The sequence below is a fragment of the Xenopus laevis genome, chromosome 4L (genome assembly GCF_017654675.1).
Source record: "Xenopus laevis strain J_2021 chromosome 4L, Xenopus_laevis_v10.1, whole genome shotgun sequence".
Classification (NCBI taxonomy): Eukaryota; Metazoa; Chordata; class Amphibia; order Anura; family Pipidae; genus Xenopus; species Xenopus laevis.
In genome coordinates this window covers 22,680,394-22,701,824 of record NC_054377.1, presented here as the reverse complement: position 1 = coordinate 22,701,824, position 21,431 = coordinate 22,680,394, and the positions used below count along the sequence as shown (strand labels likewise).

Below are 21,431 nucleotides of genomic sequence, written 5' to 3'. Positions count from 1 at the left end.
CAACCCCCTCCCCACAAAGCAACACCACTGTCCCCCCTCCCCCTGTATTTCGGCTGGAGCACCACGAGGGCCAACCACAGGTCTGACCCTGCCCCCGGGCCCGGACTGGCAATCTGTGAGTTCTGGCAAATGCCAGATGGGCTGCTGTAAGGTCCCATAGACAGTCATTATTTAGTGGGCTGGTGGAGGACTATTTGGGCCTATGTATACTTGCAATGCCAGGGCCTATTTTGACTCCCAGTCCAGACCTGCCTGCCCCCATACATGGGCCAATAATCTCAGCCAAGTTATCAGCTATTATAACCTGTACATGGCCAGCTTTATTCCCATTCCTTCTCTATTAATCTCCATTTTTTGTATCTTTCTAACCCTGTTGCTTCTGCCAACATCAGAGAACTGCCTGCCCCTCAACTCAGCTCCCCCACCTTTAGCTATCTCTCTGCCCATCTGTTTCTTAACGCTTTCCAAAAATCTCATGGAGACAGCGAGTCCACTGTATTCCAAACTGTTCCCATACTCCGTGTGACTCTGCTCCTCGGATGGATGAACTCGCTAAACCTGACTGTGTTGGCTACATGCAAGGTTGTCCTGCGGATGCAGGGGGGGGGGCAGGAGTGTAGGGGCCCCAGTGAGGCCCTAATTAATGAGCAATTTTAATATATCTTGGTAGGCTAGGCCAACTTATCAATATTTTGGGGCCCTAAATTGAATTTGCTGTGCGGCCCCGTGGAATCTAGTTATGTACATATATGTGCAAGGACAGAGAACTTCTCCACATGTCCCTTTCTTATCTTTAGGGACATATTTATAAAGCTGTGTAAAATGATTTAGCACTGTAAAATATTATAAAGGGCCGTATTTCTCCATACACATCCATTACTGGAATCTTTTATTAAGAACTAATTGTAGTATTTACTAAGGGGTGGATTTTCTTTTACTTTGCCCATGCACCATATTTTATGCCATATTTTATACCAACTCAGAAGCCACATAACCCACTAGAGGACCAGTGGTGTAACTACCATTCAGCAGACCTTGCTCTATAGTAGTAACACCACACCGTAGCTGTACACCATTTTGTAAAATAAGGATTATTATCTTTAGTCCCCATTTAATAAATCTGCCCAAACTGATTCCATTTGCTTTTCAACTTGCTTTGGGAACCTTGGAATTACCACCACATCTCAAGTGCTGTTAGCTCCAGGTATCAATAGGTATCAATAGGTGCACTTGAAGGTGCAATTCAGCAAAAGAGGCGGGATGGACTTCATGGTGATTGGTGCAGATATACGCAATTGCAAGGGGCATGTTTGGATGCAAGTACAGGTATGGGATCGGTTATCCGGAAACCGGTTATCCAGACAGCTCCGAATTGGCTCCCACAGATCCATTATAATCAAACAATCCAAATTTTTAAAAATGATTTCCTTTTTCTCTGTAATAATAAAAGAGCAGCTTGTACTTGATCCCAACTAAGATTAATAATAATTAATCCGATCCAACCGATTGAGTTTATGTAATCTTTACATGATTTTCAAGTAGACTTAAGGTATGAAGATCCAAATTACAGAAAGCTCCGTTATCCGAAAAGCTCCAGGCCCCAAGCATTCTGGATAACGGGTCCCATACCTGTACCTTTAATCAATAGTCAATAAGCGCAGCATGTGCATTAGTGATGTGCGGGCCTGTCAGATACCCATGGGTCGTGACCTCCCACCTTTCAGGGTCGTGGGTGGGTGTGGGGTGAGCTCTTCTGACTGCTCTCTCCGCCCCCGACCTTCCAAATGCCGGGTTCCTACTTCCGGGTTGAACTTTTATAGACGTGCGCCCGCTCGCCACGCCCCTTTTGTGACATCATCGGAGGGGCGGGTATTTAAAAGGAAGTCGGTCTCGGCGGGCACAGGTGGTGGGAGGGCGGTTGGCGTGCGGGTCGGGAAAAGCCCAACTTGCACATCACTAATGTGCATCCATTTTAGCATGATGGCACTTATACATAATTTAATAATGTATAGCAAACAATTAGCAGGTATCATTTAGGGGGGTCACTGTTTAAATCTACATCTAACACTCGGTTACTGCATCTGGGCAAACTTATGCCTCTTATTACATATAAGGGTAAAGCTCTTGACTAATGAGCAGAATATTTTGTTCACAATTACTGCAATTTGTTTATGTTTCTCCAATCTGAATATGCAAATTAAAGAGGAGGGTCACTTTTACGTTAACTTTTAGTATGTTTTAGAATGGCTGATTCTAGGCAACTTTTCAATTGGTCCTCTTTTTTTATAGTTTTTTTTTATAGTTAATTATAATTATCGGCCTTCTGCTCTGTAAGGCTATTGTTGTCATTGCTACTTTTTGTTACTCATCTTTCAGTGAATTCCTTCTCCTATTCATATTCCGTTTAAATGTTTGTGTTTGTTCTCTAGGGTAATTTGGCCCCTAGCATCCAGATTGCTGAAACTGCAAACTGGAGAGCTGCTGAATAAAAAGCTTAATAACTCAAAAGCCACACATAATAAAAAATGAAAACCAATTGCAAATTTTCTATAAAAAATCACTTTCTACATTATACTAAAAGTTAATTTAAAGGTAAACAATTCCTTTAAAGAGGGATTCAGTGCATCCCTAACAAATTATGGCTCATCCATTTACCCTGATGCAGTGAGCAAAGTGCAGTTTCGGACACAATAGCCATGTTTTTTCCCATACAAAGCACTGGTTTTTCCCAGAAAGTGGTTTTAGGCACAACTCACAGCGGGGGGAAAAGCTTCTGTGGATGTAAATGAGCCCTAGAGTGTCATTTGATTGGGGATAGAAACCTTTGACAGGCTGCTGCTCTCCATGGTGCTGAAATCTCTAATACACTCCAGGCATATGTTAATGTGTAACAGGTGCTGAAACAAATACATTAATAGCAATGATCATAAAGGCCACTAATTAAATGTCATGGTAAAGCTATATTTTAAGAAGGGTATTTAAAAATTCGAGAACTGACAATAAAAAAAGGCTTATCCATACAGTTTGCTCATCAGTATATGGCAACATTCAGACAATAGTAGCCTAGATCAAATTGTTTCTCTTATTGACTTTAGCCAGCTCATGGGTTACAGAAGACTGGGCTGTAATAGTTTAAAAAAATGATTGCTGACCCTTATCATATTCCCAGATCTTGCCCTTTACTAGCAGTACCATGGGCTGCATTCCGCATACATTTAGTGATTTCTGTGATTTCTGTGTCAAGTATTTTATGGATGTTATACAGGATAAAAACCGGCTCCATTTTTCAGCACTCCGTCTCATTAATAATTGCCCTCCAGTGTATTCAGTGAATACAGTGTTATCTTTCCTCCTGTATACTAAAGGGCAGAAGAGGTTTGTCTAGGGTCATAAGAAGGTGACATGGGACCCCCAGGCTTTAATTACCCCGTTATCTCCCTTATTGGCTTTCCACGATGTCTGATGGCAGCAAATAATAACCAGTCTCATTGGTTAATTATATATTGTTCTGACTAATATTTAATATATGTAATTTATTTTGCTGTAATCTAATGCCTTATAACTGATTTTACCCAGCTCTGCATAATCCACAGTGATATTGGTTTTGTAAAGGTACAGTCCAGAATATTTCAGCGCAATGAACTCACAACACATATAATTTATCATTTATACAGAACTGCATGCTGGGAAGTGTGTAGATAGAAGCATGTAGAGATACTCTTCACAGTTATACAATGCAGCATTTTTATGGTCAGGAATTGGTATGTATTGGTTGCCTGTCAATATTCTGCAAAGCCGGTGTTAATTAGACAAAAGCTAACAGGCTGTAGGCTCATTATTGGGATTTAGAAGTACGTTGATTATCATAAAGTGCCCTGTATAATGGTCTGGGGGATCACTATCCTATGCAATATATCGGCATTTAGGCTGATGCACAGATAAAGAGGCTTATCATTGAAAACAGTTTTGCAATTCCTTTTGGGACACTGAAAGAGTTAATAATTAGTCTTTGTAGCTCCAGGGGGGAATATTGATCGATTAACTACTTCAGTGATGGGTTAAGGGGGCACACATTATTGTCATGTCCTCGCTCAGTGAGCCGGAGACTGTGATGATGGACCGAGATAATTTTGTGATTGGCTAGGAGGAGGGAAGCTGCCTTAGCGAGTGCGAGAGTGCTGAGCATGCATAAATAAGCCAGTAGGAGAAGTCTCTCTCTCCGCACTCTCTGTTCAGATACAGGAGTTGACCACAGAGGAACTGCTTCCCTGCATGCAGAAAAGAGAGAGAGCCAGGGAAAGGGAGGGAAGGAGCGAGAGCGTGTGTGTGAGTGTGTACATATGCCGGTATGTGGATTAGAGGAGAGCAGTGTGAATGAAGCTCATTCCGTCTGAGTAAGATCGCAGAGAGGATGAGAGAGAAGTGAGCGAGAGAAGCTTCTGCAGCAGGAGAGACAGGGACATGCCACCTGCACCTTTGAGACATCCCGGAGCTCATGTGTCCTGCACACAGACATGCCAAGGAGGCGAGAGGGGACCTTCCTAACTCACTGTTCTAGGAATTTTCTCTGTTTGGGGCAGCTGATGACATGTGCTGGAGAGTGATTGCTTCTCTGAATTATTATAACTCTGACTCAAAAGTGCTTGCTCTTCTCATCCATTACATTCGGATAATGGGACTGTGATTTTCTCCATGGATTGACATTACAAATTAAGTTTAGGGGGAACCCTATCAAATTAACAGCTTCAGCTCCCCCTACCCTGCCCGACAGGACAGTACAACCCAGTTGAGCCATGAGACGGTCGAGCACTGATGAATCGACTTACCATCGCAGTCCATCCCTGGACAGCAAGGACTACTCTCTGCCCAAGGGGGGTGCCTTCCGCCGTTACAGTAGCCTCTACGGAGGCCAGTTTGGGGCATCAGCAGGTGGTTCCTTTTTTGGGTTCCACACCAATCCAGGTCCCAAAGCCACCAAATCCAAGTACACTTCCCCAAAGGGAAACAAATACGTGGTGTTTTACTTGGATCTCTCCTTCATTTTCCTCCTAGAGCTGAAGAGGTGCAGGATGGCTCAGAACTGCCTACACTGTATGAAATATCTCATGTTCGTCTTCAACCTCCTCTTTTGGGTAAGTTCCTGGGGAAAGGTGGGGGGGGGGGTTGGGACAAAGTAACATCAAGAGGTTAACTCCTCTCATGCTACTGATATGATTACAGTTTGTGCCATGTGATATTACAGTACATATACCAGTCTTGCATGATAAATTACAGGGTTCATTTAAGGAATGGTCAAGAAAAGCCCTGATGATAGGACTGTTAAGCAATAGGTCACATGTAGAATTATATAGTATTACCCATAACGAGTAATGTGCATGATTAACTGCTGAATCCATCTGATAAGGGAGGGGAGTAACAACATGTCAAATGATTGAATAACGAAAATGCATTTTATGTCAATGACTTTTACAAATGCTCCAGGTCGGCCCCATGTTAGAGCTTTAATTATTAAACGATTAATGAATTCTTAGTGGGTTCTACCGCTCAATCTCAGGGTAAATCCATACAGACCGCAATGTTTATTCCATCTCAGTTCTTGTTCCCACCGGGAGAGATTCTTTATTAAACACTAATTCTGCCAATTAACACTCGGCTGTCTCAAGGTAATATCCGCTGAAGTCCAGCCAGAAAGTGAGATTGCGAGGCGCCTCCTCGCTCCCGCCGACTGCAATAGCCTTGAATCTCTGGCAAACAAAACATGTGTTTCCCTGGTTTCCATAGAACAGTTACAGTTCAAAGAGAAAAACAGTTAACAGGCACCACCATGAAAGGCGTAATGTGTTACTGAAATATTGGCTGAATAATTGCTTATTGTGCCTTGAGATAACCTTTTCCACAGTACAGGGGTCAAGCACTTTGCTCTTGTCAATTGAATCATGTGCCTGTTGTATTGGTAGCAATCTGAGCCCAGGAACTATATACTCTGTATCCTTCTGCACAGGGGAGAACTGGGTTTTGTAAAGTGCCAGTATGGGATCCGTTATCCAGAAATCCATTATCCGAAAAGCTCCAAATACGGAAAGGTCATATCCAATAGACTCCATTTTATCCACATAATCCAAATGTTTTTTCTCTGTAATAATAAAACAATTCTTTGTACTGGATCCCAACTAAGATATAATTAATCCTTATTGGTATCAAAACCAGCCTACTGGATTTATTTCATGTTTACAAGATTTTCTAGTAGACGTAAGGTATGAAGATCAAAATTATGGAAAGATCCATTATCCAGAAAACCCCAGGTCCCGAGCATTCTGGATAACAGGTCCCATACCTGTACTGATATAATAAATACTCACATATAATTGTATAAACAAATATTTCTATTAATTAGCTTCCAACATTTCTTCTCCTTAGTAGCTAATTTTTACTATGTTTCTATGCAGTAGGTGAATAATAATTGTTCTGTAGTACCGTATTTAACCACTTAACAGGAAAGTATACCACATATATAAGTTGTGCTTTTATTCTCTCAGCATAACTGTAAATATTCAGCATATCATGTCTTTGGGTTTATTCCACCCATCCATGTGTTATTACCTGTCTGCTTATTTTGGCTTGTTAATATTATTTGGGGCAGAACAACCAGTTAAATATTATTCATAAAAATCAAACACCGGTGACCAATCTGCACACTTTCCATTTTAGTCCTCGGACCCATGTATATTGTATTAAATAATGTATTTATCATGTGACTTGCAAAATAATATGTATATACCTGTAGAATTCGATATGCTAGAGACACAGTAGGACCCCCTTTGCTATTTGTTGGTCAGTAAGCAACATGTCCCAGTGCATGCACATTGGGAAACAGGGCTGCTTAGGAGGTAGATAGACACCAGGGGACTAAAGGGTGAATTTTTACCAGTGAAGGTTTCACCACACTTTGCGCCACTTTGCCAGCTGTTAATTCGCTACTGCGAAGTTGCGTCCCGGCAGCTGAACGTTGGCGAAGTTTTGCTAGCATTAATTTGTCAGCACGGGCATTTCAGAGGCGAACTTTAGCTAACGTTCGTTTCTGCCGAGCGAAACTTCGTTAGTACACTTACGCTTTGGTCAATTTAAATAGGGTGGGTACATATAGTTCATATATATGTCTTTATTAGAGATGTTGGTGCAAATGCTTGAAGGGGCCACTTATTACGGTACACATTTCCAAGGAAGCAAAATAAGGACAAAAGAGAGTCTCTGATACACTAGATATGAGCCCACCCTAAAACAAATGTGGCATGCCAATCAAATGGTAAAAAAAATGTCATAACAAAAATTTTAAACATTCGCAACTTTTAGATACAATCCCACTTTAAAATATGAAAAAACGCCAGTGGTTTTTTTTATCATTTTTATAACTTTTCGGCATACAGGAGATGATGTCACTGACAGCCTGGTCTTAGCTGGCGAAAGGGATAATGTTATGGAAAATTCTCACTTTAGTGAATTTTCGGAGTACAGACTGTTTGCCTGAGCGACAATTCGCCTGGCGAAAGGGAGCGAAACTTCGTTAGCGACGGTCTCTTTCGCTAGCGAATTGTCCTCTACGCCTGTTGGTAAATTGGCAATCTTCCTGCAGATTGGATTTGTGGCAAATTTTTGCTTTAGTAAATCTGCCCCAGGTCTGTACACCACCCACTGCACAGCAGCCTTGATGGAGATACAAATAATTCTAATTTCACACGCTGATAGCATTTTTACTTTTTTAAGGGAGGTGATTTAGTCCCAGCTCAGATTAGAATAATAGTTCCATGAAATCAACAAGCAATCATTTGCCCACTGATTCTGCCCCAACCAAAGGTGCTCTTTTCTACGTCTTCCTACTACTTCCCTATTAGTTTTCATTGAGGCTTCCTCAACAAAGTTAGGACCCCTGGTGTTGTAACAGAAACCACACTGTTCCTGCTGTATAAAGTTTATGTGCTTATATCCAGAACTTTGTGCCGTGAGATGCAAAGCGAAGGAGTTTCTGTCAATGGTATATTTTCTCAAGCTTTGTGCCCTTCCCTGAATCTACTGTACAGTGGGTTAAGGTGGCCACGTGCTTCATTAATCAGCTCCTTTAATAGTTGGTCCTGTGCTCAGTTTTCCAAATAGTTATTGATTGGTTGTTCAACCTTTGGATCAAGACAGTTTTGAGTGAAACAAGAAACAAACCTGTGTTGAGATACCCATCTTATTATACAGAGCAGCATGTTGGGGAGTGTGTAGATAGAAGTATGTAGAGATAGTGTTATTAGCATTATTATACACTGCAGCATTTCCATTGTCAGGAATTGGTATCATTTGCCTGACCATATTATGCAAAGTTGGTGTTAATTAGACAAAGGGATAGAGTAGAGAGGGATATAGAGAGCTGTAGGCTCATAATTGGGATTTAGAAGTATGTTCATTATCACAAGTGGCACTATGCAGTATAATGGTCCACTCTGGAGGATCATTATCATATACACTTTATTAGCATTTAGGGTTTGTTTAGCCATGGGCAGGCTGAAGTCCATAAAGACGTTTTGGAGGACTACATCCAGCCCTTAGGCCTATTGCTGGACAGCAGTCCAAGACATTAAGAAGTCATTACATGGCTCTATTGATATTATTGCTTGGCATTCAATATAATCTGGTCCTTAGAAATTAGTATGTCCAATAAACTGCCCACTGCACAGACACTACATCCATTTAAGTATATACATTTAATAAAAATGCCTAAATAAAGTTAAATAAGGTTTAGTACATGTATGGGATCGGTTATCTGGACACTCGTTCTCCATAAAGCTCAGAATTCGGGGAGGGCCATCTCCCATAGACTGCATTTTATCCAAATTATCCAAATTTTTAAAACTGCTTTATTTTTTCTCTGTAATAATAAAACAGTACCCGCTTGTACTTGATCCCAACTAAGATTTAATTAGTCCCCACTTCAAGCAAAGCCCATTTGGGGTGCTTGTTTGCTCTCAAAGGGCTCTTACACACGGGCAGTTTGTCCTGCGCTCCCCGTGTTGTGTTGTGCTTTCTTCCGTTCAGCCGCAGGGGAGCGCAGGAGTAGATGCACCCAATTATTGTGAAGGGGGCTGTACTCACACAGACACATGTAAGCGCCAAATGCAGGTGGGCCACAGAGTGTTGCATTTCACCTGCGTTCGGCGCATACATGCGTCTGTGTGAGTACAGCCCCCTTCACAATAATTGAGTGCGTCTACTCCTGTGTTCCCCTGCATTGCAAGCACTGCGTATCTTGACAGCGCTATATAAATAAATGATGATGATGATTGCGCTTTCTTCTGTTCAGCCGCAGGGGAGCGCAGGAAAAACCATCCGTGTGTAAGAGCCATTATGGGTAGAATTTGGTTGAGCACTTATTTATTGTTACAGATATTCTTGGTCCTGCAGCCCAGTAACTAATTAAGACAATTAGAAAGTCATATACAAACACAAGTGTACGGGCAGTTGTGCTCAAATTGATGCAAATGTTGTGTATATTGATTCCTTCCAATAAAAGTCTGTGAAGGTACTTTGTTCTTACTCCATATTTGCGTTGAGCGCCATTGAGTTCAGCCTGCCTCTTCTAATGAAACATGCACAAGTGCGCCTTTTGATGCCGGGGAACTGTGAACGCGTTGGCAGTTCCAGGTTCCCACATTAATAGGCGCATCAGACTTATTACAAAAGAATCACATGCTAACACCATTTCAATGCTGCTCATAAGAAAAAATGTAACCCCCCCACTCCAAAAATCTTATCTGCAACGTGCACCCGAAAAATGGCACTCACAATTGTGTTCATTTTGAATCATCATTGAGCACAATAGTGGTGGATGCAAAATCACTGGAATTCTGCATTGTTCAAGATTTACATATGAAATGTGCACTTTGTCTGGTATTTATATCAGTCTATAGATTTGTGATGATTTAAGGGGTTCCTGTGCCCCCACCTCCCCAAATTCAGGCGCTAGTTGAAAAAAGGGTTAAAGAAAGTATCTGCCATGATTCTGTGGGAGACAGATGGTACCAGGAGCTATTTCTGGGTGACACAGCAGACTCGTGTTACATGTGGGGGTGAACTTGGCTTGTCTGCGTCGCTGAGCGTCTTTCCATTCTTTTCTCACTGGAAGTGTGAAGAGCTACGAGCATCCGCATTCATCATGTTACTATTAAATACTATCCAGACACATTTTCTGACAATGCTCTTTAATCTAGGTGGGACGTGTTCTTGCTTTATAAAGAACGTGTGAAACTCGCCTTGCCTCATAGGAAATCACAGTCTGATCTCTGCACTTCCACAATTAACATGCTAGTTCTATTTCTTTATTCCTTTAGCGCTACTGTATATAAAGCACTGTGTAGTTTAACTTTATAACACCACTGGTATAAACAGGGGCACAAATATTACTATGAATAAAAATAATAACACAGATTTAGTGGCCCCATAATATTAAAGACAAGGAGACATCATTCCTGTTTGGCACCTGCCTAAAGATGACTGTAGAGATGGATAGGATTTAGTAGGCAGGCAGGGCTGAAACTAGAAATGGGCAGTAGAAGCTGATGGGTGGGGGCGCAAGCTGGAGGTGGTGTAGTGAACTAGTGACTGGCAGGGGGCTAGGTTTGCCACCTGGCCGGTATTATACTGGCCTGGCCTGTAAAATGTTATTTATAGGGAAAAAACTTAATATATTTTTCCAGAAAAGGTGGCAACCCTACTGGAGGCATGAATTAGCGAGTGCATTCAGAGCATGCAGCAGTGGTGGGGTGGGATGGCACCAACAGAATTTGGCCTGACACTGGGCTATGGTTGAATGATTGCGATTCAGCCAATCGCCAAGTTTAGTCAGACCAAATATGAACCTGTAAAGGCAAATTGCTATAAAAATCAGGGGAGTAATTACAGAGGAAGCAGACCCTGCGGCTGCAGGGGGCCCAGGAGGTATAGGGGCCCCAGGAGGCCCTAATTCAGTGATCCCCAACCAGTAGCTCGCGAGCAACATGTTGCTCTCCAACCCCTTGGATGTTACTCTCAGTGGCCTCAAAGCAGGAGCTTATATTTGAATTCCTGGCTTGGAGGCAAGTTTTGGTTGTATAAAAAATAGAAACACTGCCAAACAGATCCTCATGTAGGCTGTCAGTCCACATAGGAAGCTGCCAAATAGCCAATCACAGCCCTCATTTTGCACCCCAATAACTTTTTGCATGCTTGTGTTGCTCCCCAACTCTTTTTATTTTCAAATGTGGCTCACGGGTAAGAAAGGTTGGGGGGCCCTAATTAATGAGTAATTGGTAAAACAGGCAACCTCTGGAGAGTTTGAGGTCCCCTATACATTTGCTGTGGGGCCCAGTAACATCTAGTTATGCCACTGATAAAACTATTGACTACTTTTTAGAGTTGATATTGGGTTTGGTATTATGAATTTAGTGCATCCTTGATTAATACATTTGATGTCACTAAGGAAAAGTAAAAACTCTCTCTTGCTGCACATGATCCTATTCTTCTGTTCTTTAAATAACTTACATTACAGGCAAATACCTTCTAAGGGGGTGTAGGGTGTTTGTTTCATTTAATGAAGTAGAACATGTGGGGTGCAGCATTATCTTAAATAAGATGAGATAAATATGGTGCAGTTAAGTGAACAGGTGGATGCTTCTCGTATGTCTTACCTATCCTCAAAGATGGCAAATTGTTGAGTAAATGCAATCACTGCAGTTTTGGAAAGAGAATAGTAATTAGCCCCTTGGGCCTCCCACCAGGGGTTTCCAGACAGCCAGTGGCTTTCATGAGGACTCTGCTCTTTTTACTGCTTTACATCAAGGTTCCTTTCTGATTTGGGAAGAAATTAGCAAAACAAGCAATGTGTACACATAAATCCTCAAATGGATTCCTCAAGTGTCTACTGGTAAATATATATAATATAAATATATATTATTTTTCTATATAGATGAAAAAAGTTTGAAATGAGACAATATTATTTTGAAGCCCATTTCTTGCAAGGTTTTTGTAATGAGCCTATAGTCATAGGGTGCCATGTAGCAGCTGCCTGTCCATCCAATGCCATATGAGAGTGTGTATAAAATCACATAGATAGGTAGAAAAGAATTTAATATGTTAGAGTTCTAACTGCAAATACAATTGAGACAGTGTAGCCAGAATAATCCCTCCTCCAGCCATGATTTTATTTCCCACAATGCTATGCACACATCTGTACTTCATCTTGATAGATACATTAGCCACAGAGAATTAAGGAAAAATGGGCATCTTGACTAGAGGGGAACTGACTCTTATTACATTGTTTTGGTGGAACATGTAGTCGGAATCAGCAGTGCAGAGAATAGCAAATTACAGGACAGTGCTTCCAGTAGTAAATATCGTTACACATAATTGACAATTTGTACAATAATATTTAATAAAGTGGCTTACAATTAAATTTGCTTTCATGATGCATTTTGCTGTACTGAATTCGTTCAATTCATACGGAATTCATTCTAAGCCAATGCTTTGGTCCCAAAGCTGACTCCCTGATTTCCTCTGGGTCCCTTGAGAAACGAGACAACAGCCTCTGGTTTAGAAAAAAAATACACAAATATCCTGCAAAAATTAGAAATACCAAAAAAAAAAAAAAAGCCAGTCAACCCCAATTTTCTGTTGCAATACTGCAAAAATATTGATAAATTCCAAAAAAGTACTGTTTTTTTCTTAGAGATCGATCAGCTCAACCTTTGTTTATGTGTCAAGTGGATGGATGTGTTGAGGGGTTCTCTCTCTTTGTAGTCCAGATACATAGGGAACCCAGTTTTGGCTCCTGGTTCCCTTTCATTGACACTGTGCCCAGTCTTAGTAAATGAAGCCAATATTAAAGGTCATAAGTGACATCAGCAGCCATATTTTTGCCGCTGGCATTTCGTAGATTGGTGTCATTCATTAAAGGGGTGGTTCACCTTTAAGTTAACTTTTAGTATGTTATAGAATGGCCAATTCTAAGCAACTTTTCAATTGGTCTTCATTATTTATTTTTTTTTATAGTTTTTTTTTTTGTCTTCTTCTTCTGACTCTATCCAGCTATCAAATGGGGGTCACTGACCCCATTTAAAAAACAAATGCTCTGTAAGGCTTAAATAGTTATTGCTACTTCAAAGGCACACAATCAAATTTTCCAGCCAGCCCATTAGACGAGCCAATCGATCTCCAAGTCTTCTGCCAATATTGGCTGGTTCATCTCCTGACATAGACGCTCCGAATATCATACGAAAATTCATTTAGTACAATATTATCGGTGTGTCTGTGGCCATTGTAATTGATAAAGGGCCCCAACAGTCCGTCTTGCTGAATCGGGCACAGTGATAAAGGGGAACTCTTGAGGGGGAAAATGCTGTATTATAGGTAAAAAACATGATGAATTTTGACCAAATTTTTGGTCATTAATTACCTCTAATTTGTTAGATTTGTAAGAGTCTTCAGTGCATAATAAAACTCACATTAGTCATAAAGTGACCTCACAAATCTACAGAGTACAAGAACTACACAGGGAATCCTACAAGACAGAACATTGGGCTGAGTAATCAAGATTAAAGTGCAGTTAACCAAAAAGCTTTTATGGCGTTCTAGCGAATGTCTGTTTAACCCACATCCTTCCATCTTTCTAAAGCCAAGGGATTCGCGTCAGCCTTGCAGAAGCCTCAGCAAAAGAAATTCTGAACCTATAATCTATTGCGAAAGTAAAATGCTTCATCCCTGTAGGAATCCTGGTATGTAGGCAGTGCTGGAAATGCTGTCTAAGGGCAGAGACACACTCTCAGATTCGGGGAGATTTAGAAATAAATCGGCTCTTCTTAGGGGCGACTAATCTCCCCAAAGTGCCTTCCTGCCGGCTAGAATGTAAATCTCCGATGGGATGGCACTTGGAGCTCTTTATTTTCCAAAGTCACCCGAAGTTCGGAAAATGAAGCACTCCAATTTGCCATCCCGCCGACGATTTACATTCTAGCCGGCAGGGGAGGCAGTTTGGGGAGATTAGTCGCCCGGAAGACGAGGAGATTTTTCGCCGGACGACTAATCTCCCCGAATCTGAGCGTGTGTCTTTGCCATAAACACATGGTTCTAGTATAATTTCCATGCTCCCTGCACCGATTAATTTTATATATATATATATATATATATATATATATATAATCCTCTCCAGAAGAAGCCGCACAACACAGGACTTATAATAAAGTGTTAAATTTATTAAGGCACACTATAAATTTAACACTTTATTATAAGTCCTGTGTTGTGCGGCTTCTTCTGGAGAGGATTGTATGACGTAAATTCTGAGGGATGCACCCAGGCAACAAGATGACATTTATCGTGAGTGCTGGGAATTTGGGGGAACTATATATATATATATATATATATATATATATATATATATATATATATATATATATATATATATAGTCTCGATTCAGTTGGAGTATGAGATCTCTATAAGTATCTCCTGTGCTGCTATTCAGTGGCATTTTCCTTTATCCCAATACAAACAGAGCAGCAGACTTGTGTATGAGGATTTGTCTCTGTACATACTGATGCTCTCACGGGATTTCCTTGTCCGTATATTGGTAACATCACCGTATATCAAGTCACATTAAATATAAATGTATACGGCAGTGCTGGCAGTAATGCACTTTGGTCACGCTGTATGCAAGGATAGAGGAGAAAGTCGGGAAGGTGAATAAGCCTGAGTACATAACGGGATGAATTGTATGGCGTGGATTTATGTCTGTTTGTGTATATGAACCTCCTCTCTCTGTATATGGGTATATATCAGTTTGACTGCTCGGTACTTATTAATATATAAAGGGGAATACGAATCTTTTCACTGAATGTTTTCAGGTGCATCCCTGTATATGGCACATCTAATGTCACAGTATATCAGTCTGCTGTGTGTTCTTTCACTACAAACCTGTCGGCTGCAGTTATGAAGATGGGATTCGACTGACCTCTTTTGGATATAATCATGCGCTTCTACTAAACTGTAGAGTAAAGGTGACACAGAGACACGGCTCTAAAGCATAGAGGTTGTTCATTCCCTTGTTTCAGGCACTGTTGCAAAGCTATTCCAAAAATGTGGGTTTCAGACAATGTAAAAAATCTCGATTTAGGCATATTAAAGGGCCGGTTCAACTTTAATTTAACTTTTAGTATGTTATAGAATTCTAAGCAACTTTTCAATTGGTCTTCATTTTTTTTAAATAGTTTTTTAAATTTTATTGGCCTCCTTTTTTCTTTCCAGCTTTCAAATGGGGGTCACTGACCCCATCTAAAAACATTTGGTCTCTAAGGCTACAATTCCATTGTTATTGCTACTCATCTTTCTATTCAGGCCCTTTCCTATTCATATTCCAGTCTTGAATTCAAATCAATGCGTGGTTGCTAGGGAAAATTGCACTATAGCCACAAGATTGCTGAAATTGCAAACTGGAGAGCTGCTGAATAAAAAGCTAAATAACTATAAAAAAAACACAAATAATAAAAAATTAAAACCAATTGCAAAATTTTTCAGAATATCTCTACATGGTACAAAAAGTGGATTTAAAGGTGTACAACCCCTTTATAAAACATCTGGTCCTCCCCCCAAAAACACTTTCTTAGATAATGAAAAAACAGATAATTCTAAGACACTTTCCATTATACATTCAACAGTTTTAGTTGAAATAAAATTTTATTTATCATTTCCAGGGCTCTAGTTTGTGTAGCAGAAATCCGTTTACCTCCAGGATCTTGGCTTCTGCTATAGAACGTTGTTTCCAGGAGTCAGAACCAGAAGTGCAGAGAAAAATAACCAGACACTTTCAGTAGCAATTATGTTTACAAGTATATCTGAAACCATTGATAAATCCATCTAAGATACCAAGGCTTCTTTTCTTAATGATTTCAGTCTAGCGGGTAGGGCTGCCTGGTTGGCCTCAGCTATTAGACGCTTCTCAGGCCAGCTCCTAAAAGCACTAGTAGGGAGTATATTTGCCCTATCTCGATTTGTATATATTATAAGATCTTCAAATGGGAATGTATTTAAGATATAAATATGATATAAGATATAAATGTATATAATAACCAATAAAACTGTATTGGCCGGTTTTCATTAGAGTATGGGAGCCTGAGGCAACTGCTTCGGTTTCTTGTTTTTTAATTTGCCCTTTGCCAGACTGGCAATTTAGGCTGGCAGTTGCCAGAGGGACAGCTTAGGGGCAGATTTATTAAGGTTCGAGTTGTGGTTTCCACGAAAAATCTCAGTTTTTGAGGTTATTTTAGAGTCAAAAATCGATTCTTTAGCTTAAAAACAAACATTTTTCGATATTTAATATTATATTATAGCTCAAATCCGAAAATACACCATCAAAAACCTGTTGAGGTCCCTTGAACTATTTGAAGATGTTAATAGCCTCTACTATGTTCTGTTTTTTAGGGGGGGGTTAGCTTGAAAACTCGTATGATTCAAGGTTTGGTTTTTTTTGCCAAATACTCGATCTATTTAAGTTTTCAGGTTGTTAACCCGGAACTTGCGGACTCACGTTTTTCCCATTCAAATGTTATCTTAAAGGATAAGTAAACCTTTAAAACAAGTAAATTGTAATACTGATGAGTGCTATTCTTTTGCGATTTACATTCATTGTGTATTTTCTTTTTTTCCCAAAGATATTAAAGGGGTTGTTCACCTTTAAATTCATTTTTAGTATGATGTAGAGAGTGATATTTTGAGACAAATTGCAATTGGTTTTCATTTATTATTACTTGTGTTTTTTAAGTTATTTACCTTTTTATTCAGCAGCTCTCCAGCTTGCAGTTTCAGCAATCTGGTTGCTAGGGTCCAAATTACTCTATCAACCATGCATTGATTTAAATAAGAGACAGGAATATGAATAGGAGAGGGTCTGATCAGAAAGATGAGTAATAAAAAGTAGCAATACCAATACTTTTATAGCCTTGCAAAGCATTTGTTTTGAGATGGGGTCATTGACCCCCATTTGAAAGCTGGAAAGAGTTAGGAGAAGAAGGCAAATAATTAAAAAAAACTATAAAAAATAAATAATGAAGACCAATTGAAAAGTTACTTAGAATTAGCCATTCTATAACATGCTAAAAGTTAATTTAAAGGCGAACCACCCCTTTAAATTAGAAACTATTCGAGTTGTAAAATTTCACATAACTCGACCTTTGATAAATAACCCCCTTAATGTTACCATAGATCTCTGCTTTATTTTGGACCTGTGAGGGGGGCTGTCAGGATTCCTTTGGAATCTTGGTCTGGACATTCTGTAAAGATGGTGACATAGTGGTTGGCATGGTAATCTCACACTCTTTTGGATTCGGCTGAACCCCAGAATCCCCGAATCCTTCGCCAAAGATTCCGCCGACCCGAATCCTAATTTGCATATGCAAATTAGAGGGTGGGAAGGGGAAAACATTTTTACTTCCTTGTTTTATGACAAAAAGTCAAGCGAATTTCCTCCCTGCCCCTTAGGATTCGGATTTGGTTCAGCCGGGCAGAAGGATTCGGTAGAATCCGAATCCTGCTGAAAAAGGCTGAATCCCAAACCAAATCCTGGATTCGGTGCATCCCTAGTTTCATCCAAAAGTGTCCACCCATAACCATACCAATAGGATAAGTGGCAGTGGTTAAACAGTGACTGTGCCAGGGTAACTTACAAACTTACAAACCTGCTACTGGGACTCGTGTGAATGATTTAACATTGTCTGCAAAGCATCTTGAGAAATGTCATTCCCATTTAAATTAAGGAGATTATTAACTGACACATGCCTATAAGAATTTGACAGATATATTATTGACTGCTATTATCTATGTAAGTTATGTCCCTCCAATGCGCAGAAGCAAAGGCAGACTTCATGCTATGAGTTTTTCTGCCAAAAATGTGTTACGGAATAGTGACTTACAGGCTGCACTAAAGTTGCCTGGTGTCATATTTGCTGTATTTTAAATCTGTTAAAGAGTGATAAAAGATGAGTAACTTTGTAACCTGCAGAGACAATTTTGCCGTTTGTGCGGCTGACTCATCTTAAATTGTTACAAAAGTATCTGAGTATCTATTCTGGGCTCTCTGCCAAAAGCCAATTAAGTTAGAAACTTTGTATCTTTTTCTGGCTGTAAAGTGCAAGAGAGCAAAGAGAAAGTGGGGACATTTCAGTAACAAATAGAAAAAGAGCAATTGGTAGCACCCTCCATTGGATGAAATATGAAAACGAATTAGTGGTGTGCAGGGTCAAAGGAAGTGTAGGTAAATAAAAAGAGAGAAAGAATGAGCCGTAGGGTAACAAACCTGGGACTGCTGTCAAAATCGGGACTGTCCTGCAAAAAACAAGACGGTTGGGAGGTATGTGCCCACCCCACATTTGCAACAGGGACAGAGACCATAGAATATCTATAAAGAGCTCCAATAAAGGGGCCATTTTTAGAAACCAGCGCCATATATAATTTATTATTGCCGACAAGATTAGGAGTTGTTTTATGGTTATATTATATGTCTCCTTTAAAACATAAAAGTCTCCATGTACCCTGCTCCGCACAGTGTGCAAAGTGCAAAAACATTAACATGTATTGCTACAAGCCTCTGCACTCCTTTTTGGAACATTGAGACCTGAGGCATACCCCTTGGATCAAGTATTGGTGGCTCAATCCAAAAAACATGGGTGGGGGGAGCATGTAGATATCCCTCCACATGTCCCATAGCTTGTGTGTCATTCGGAAGTTTAGGAGCGTCCATGATGATAATGATGATGTTAATAACTGATGTGCACATGAACTTTATTGGCATGCTTGCGAATCCAAGTGAAAATAAAGGACTTTGTTAATTCAATATACATCTGTATAATGTATAAAATTGCATTTTGTTGCTGCAAGCTTTAGTGATTATGGGTTGTTGTTTTTTTACTATAAAAAGCAAGCTTTGTCCTATTCTTTACATTCTATACAATGAGAGAATTCTTGGGTCTGTTTTCCTGTTATTTCACAAAGGATAAGAATGCTCCGTTATGGAGGCGTGCATTTGAAATAGGTGTGAGCCTTTGCCCACAGTTATGATTATCTGCGTTTCCTAAGCACAATGGAATCTGTCGACTGTTTTGAGTGAATTTTATTTCCGAGTATTCATCTGTATTCCTTCGGAAATTTGGTGATAAAACCCAATGATACAATCAGAGTTAAAATAGATTCAAGCCCCATTATCTTAGCTTCCCGGCAACCAAGCTGTCAGCCTGTTTATCTCTCTAAAACGGGAGTGTGTCGTCCCACTGCTCGCTGATTGGTATATTCATTTATGTGACCTCTATACGTCTCCCTTCTCCTTCAGGGCCAGATGCAGAGAATGGGGAGAAGGCTTGCCACTCGGTGATATAGGGAAAGTGCAAATTAGAGTTAGTGCTATTCCATTAATACTCATAAAACTGACATTATTAGTGTTAGGGTTTTTTTTGCACTTGACAGTGGTACCACCCTAGAACTAGTGCAGTGAATTCCAAACTGAACTGACCTTTTGTTGAGTTTGTATTGTTTGGTCAGATTTTTGGATTCGGACAAATACTGCTGGAAAACACTCGGATTCAGTCAAATCCTGAACTGAATTCGGGCTTCTGTGCATCCCTATCTAGAACATGCATTCCTGCATTATAGTTAGATGGGTTATTATGTTAATTGCTGTAATGGTGCAGGGTGTAGCAGAACTAGAAGAAACCGCACATGGATACCAGATTGCATAGTAGAATCGTCGCTTTTATCCTTGGCTGTTCTCAACAGGGGGCTCAACAGAACAGAACTAGTTTTTAACCTGAGCCCACTCAATTTGCTGGATCAGATATACCTGCACATCACTAGTCCACAACCTTTCTCAATACCTGTCAGGAGCACTCTGTTGCAGAACGCTCCACTTCATATCCAAGATGGTGGCGCATGATGTCATCATGCTTCAAACTGACGCAGTGGCATGTGACGTCATAATGTTGAGTTTCGGCACAAAAATTCTAAATAAAAGGACACAAGGGACCCAGATTCAATGCCCAGATATATGTCCTTCTTGCTAAGTGTTCCTGTGTGTTCTAAATTACTTTACTTTGACCTGCTCTACTGGTTTTGACTGTCTGCTTTGACTCTGACCTTGCTACTGCTGCCTGCCCTGATCTCTTGACTGGAAATCAACTACGAACTTTCTTATCCCTTCGGACACTGTGAATCGGACTTTTCTGCCAGCAGCTTCCTCCGTGGTCCCTACTTCTACGTTCAAGAGCAATTAGGCATGACAATACCCTGGCTCATTTTTAAAAGAATGGATAGAACAACATTATACTTCCATTGCATTAGGGTTGTCACCTGGCCGGTAAAAATGATGGTTGATGCCAATGTTATTAATAGGGTAAAAAAGATAAATATATAGGAAAGCCGGTATTTTTTCCAGAAAAGATGGCAACCCTGCATGGCGTCTATTGCTAATTGTTATGACCTATTGATCTTCAGTTGTCAAATCTTTTCCTTGACTTGAAAGTAAAAGTTAATTAGGGATATAACAAATCCATAATCTTTGGATGTGGCCCGATTCTGCATCCTCCACATAAACATGTAGCCCAGTACCTAACCCACTCCAAACTCTGGCCTTATATGAATATTCCACTTTAAGCAAAATCGGCAAAATGTCAACATCCATAAGAAAACGATTTGCCTTGAAATTAAGGGGTGGGATTCAGTTCCGCTTAACACTCAACCTTCACACTCAATCCTGCAAAAAATCTTGGAGATAAGTATCCTGGAATAAATGCACCTCTACAAACTATACTTTGGAGGTCATCTTTTGGAACTAGGGGTGTCTACAGCAGGAGTCCCAGAGGATGCCTCTTTTAACATGATGTGCAGTGAAACTATAGGAGGTAGCAGACCCTGAAGCCACAATGGGGACCAGAAGTGACGTCACTATTAACCGTGGCATCACTTCAGAGCCTATCCCACTAGGTGGGGAAAGAAATTGTACCAGTCTTGCAACTTAGCCAGGTACCCAGACAGGATACCCGCAGATTACCCACACAATCAGCCAGTCAGAAATTTTTGCCCAAAACCCGAGCACCTTGTGAGTATTCCGCGGGTACTTGACCCGATGCAGGAATCTACCGAGAGGTCTGCTTTAAATTTTTCCCCACTACCCAATTGCTTGCCTACCTGCAAATGTGTGGGGTTGCTGTGCATGCCAGGCCTCTCTGAAGATTTTTTTTCTTTACCAGGGGACCCAGCGAGGTTTTGATACACCACTGATGATGTGGGCATTTGTAGCTCAACAGCATCTGGAGTCTGAATGTTCATATGGCAGAGCTGCAAATACATATTTAGGGCAAAATGGTGTTTATTTACTATAACGATAAACTCG

At 40.4% G+C, this 21,431-nt stretch overlaps 1 protein-coding gene across 8 annotated transcripts in view; it reads left to right on the top strand.

The window, feature by feature from the left end:
* LOC108713861 (tetraspanin-4) overlaps positions 1 to 21,431 on the top strand; it is a 374,746-nt gene that overhangs the window by 209,951 nt on the left and 143,364 nt on the right. For 7 of the 8 annotated variants that reach the window (XM_041589969.1, XM_041589965.1, XM_018257529.2 and 4 more), the window contains one exon: positions 5,053 to 5,132. In XM_041589969.1, the coding sequence (XP_041445903.1) occupies positions 5,070 to 5,132 (63 nt within the window). In that variant the 5' untranslated portion in view covers positions 5,053 to 5,069. Of the gene's footprint in view, positions 1 to 4,214; positions 5,133 to 21,431 lie in introns of those variants that run through there. The other variant, XM_018257528.2, reaches the window with a different exon arrangement.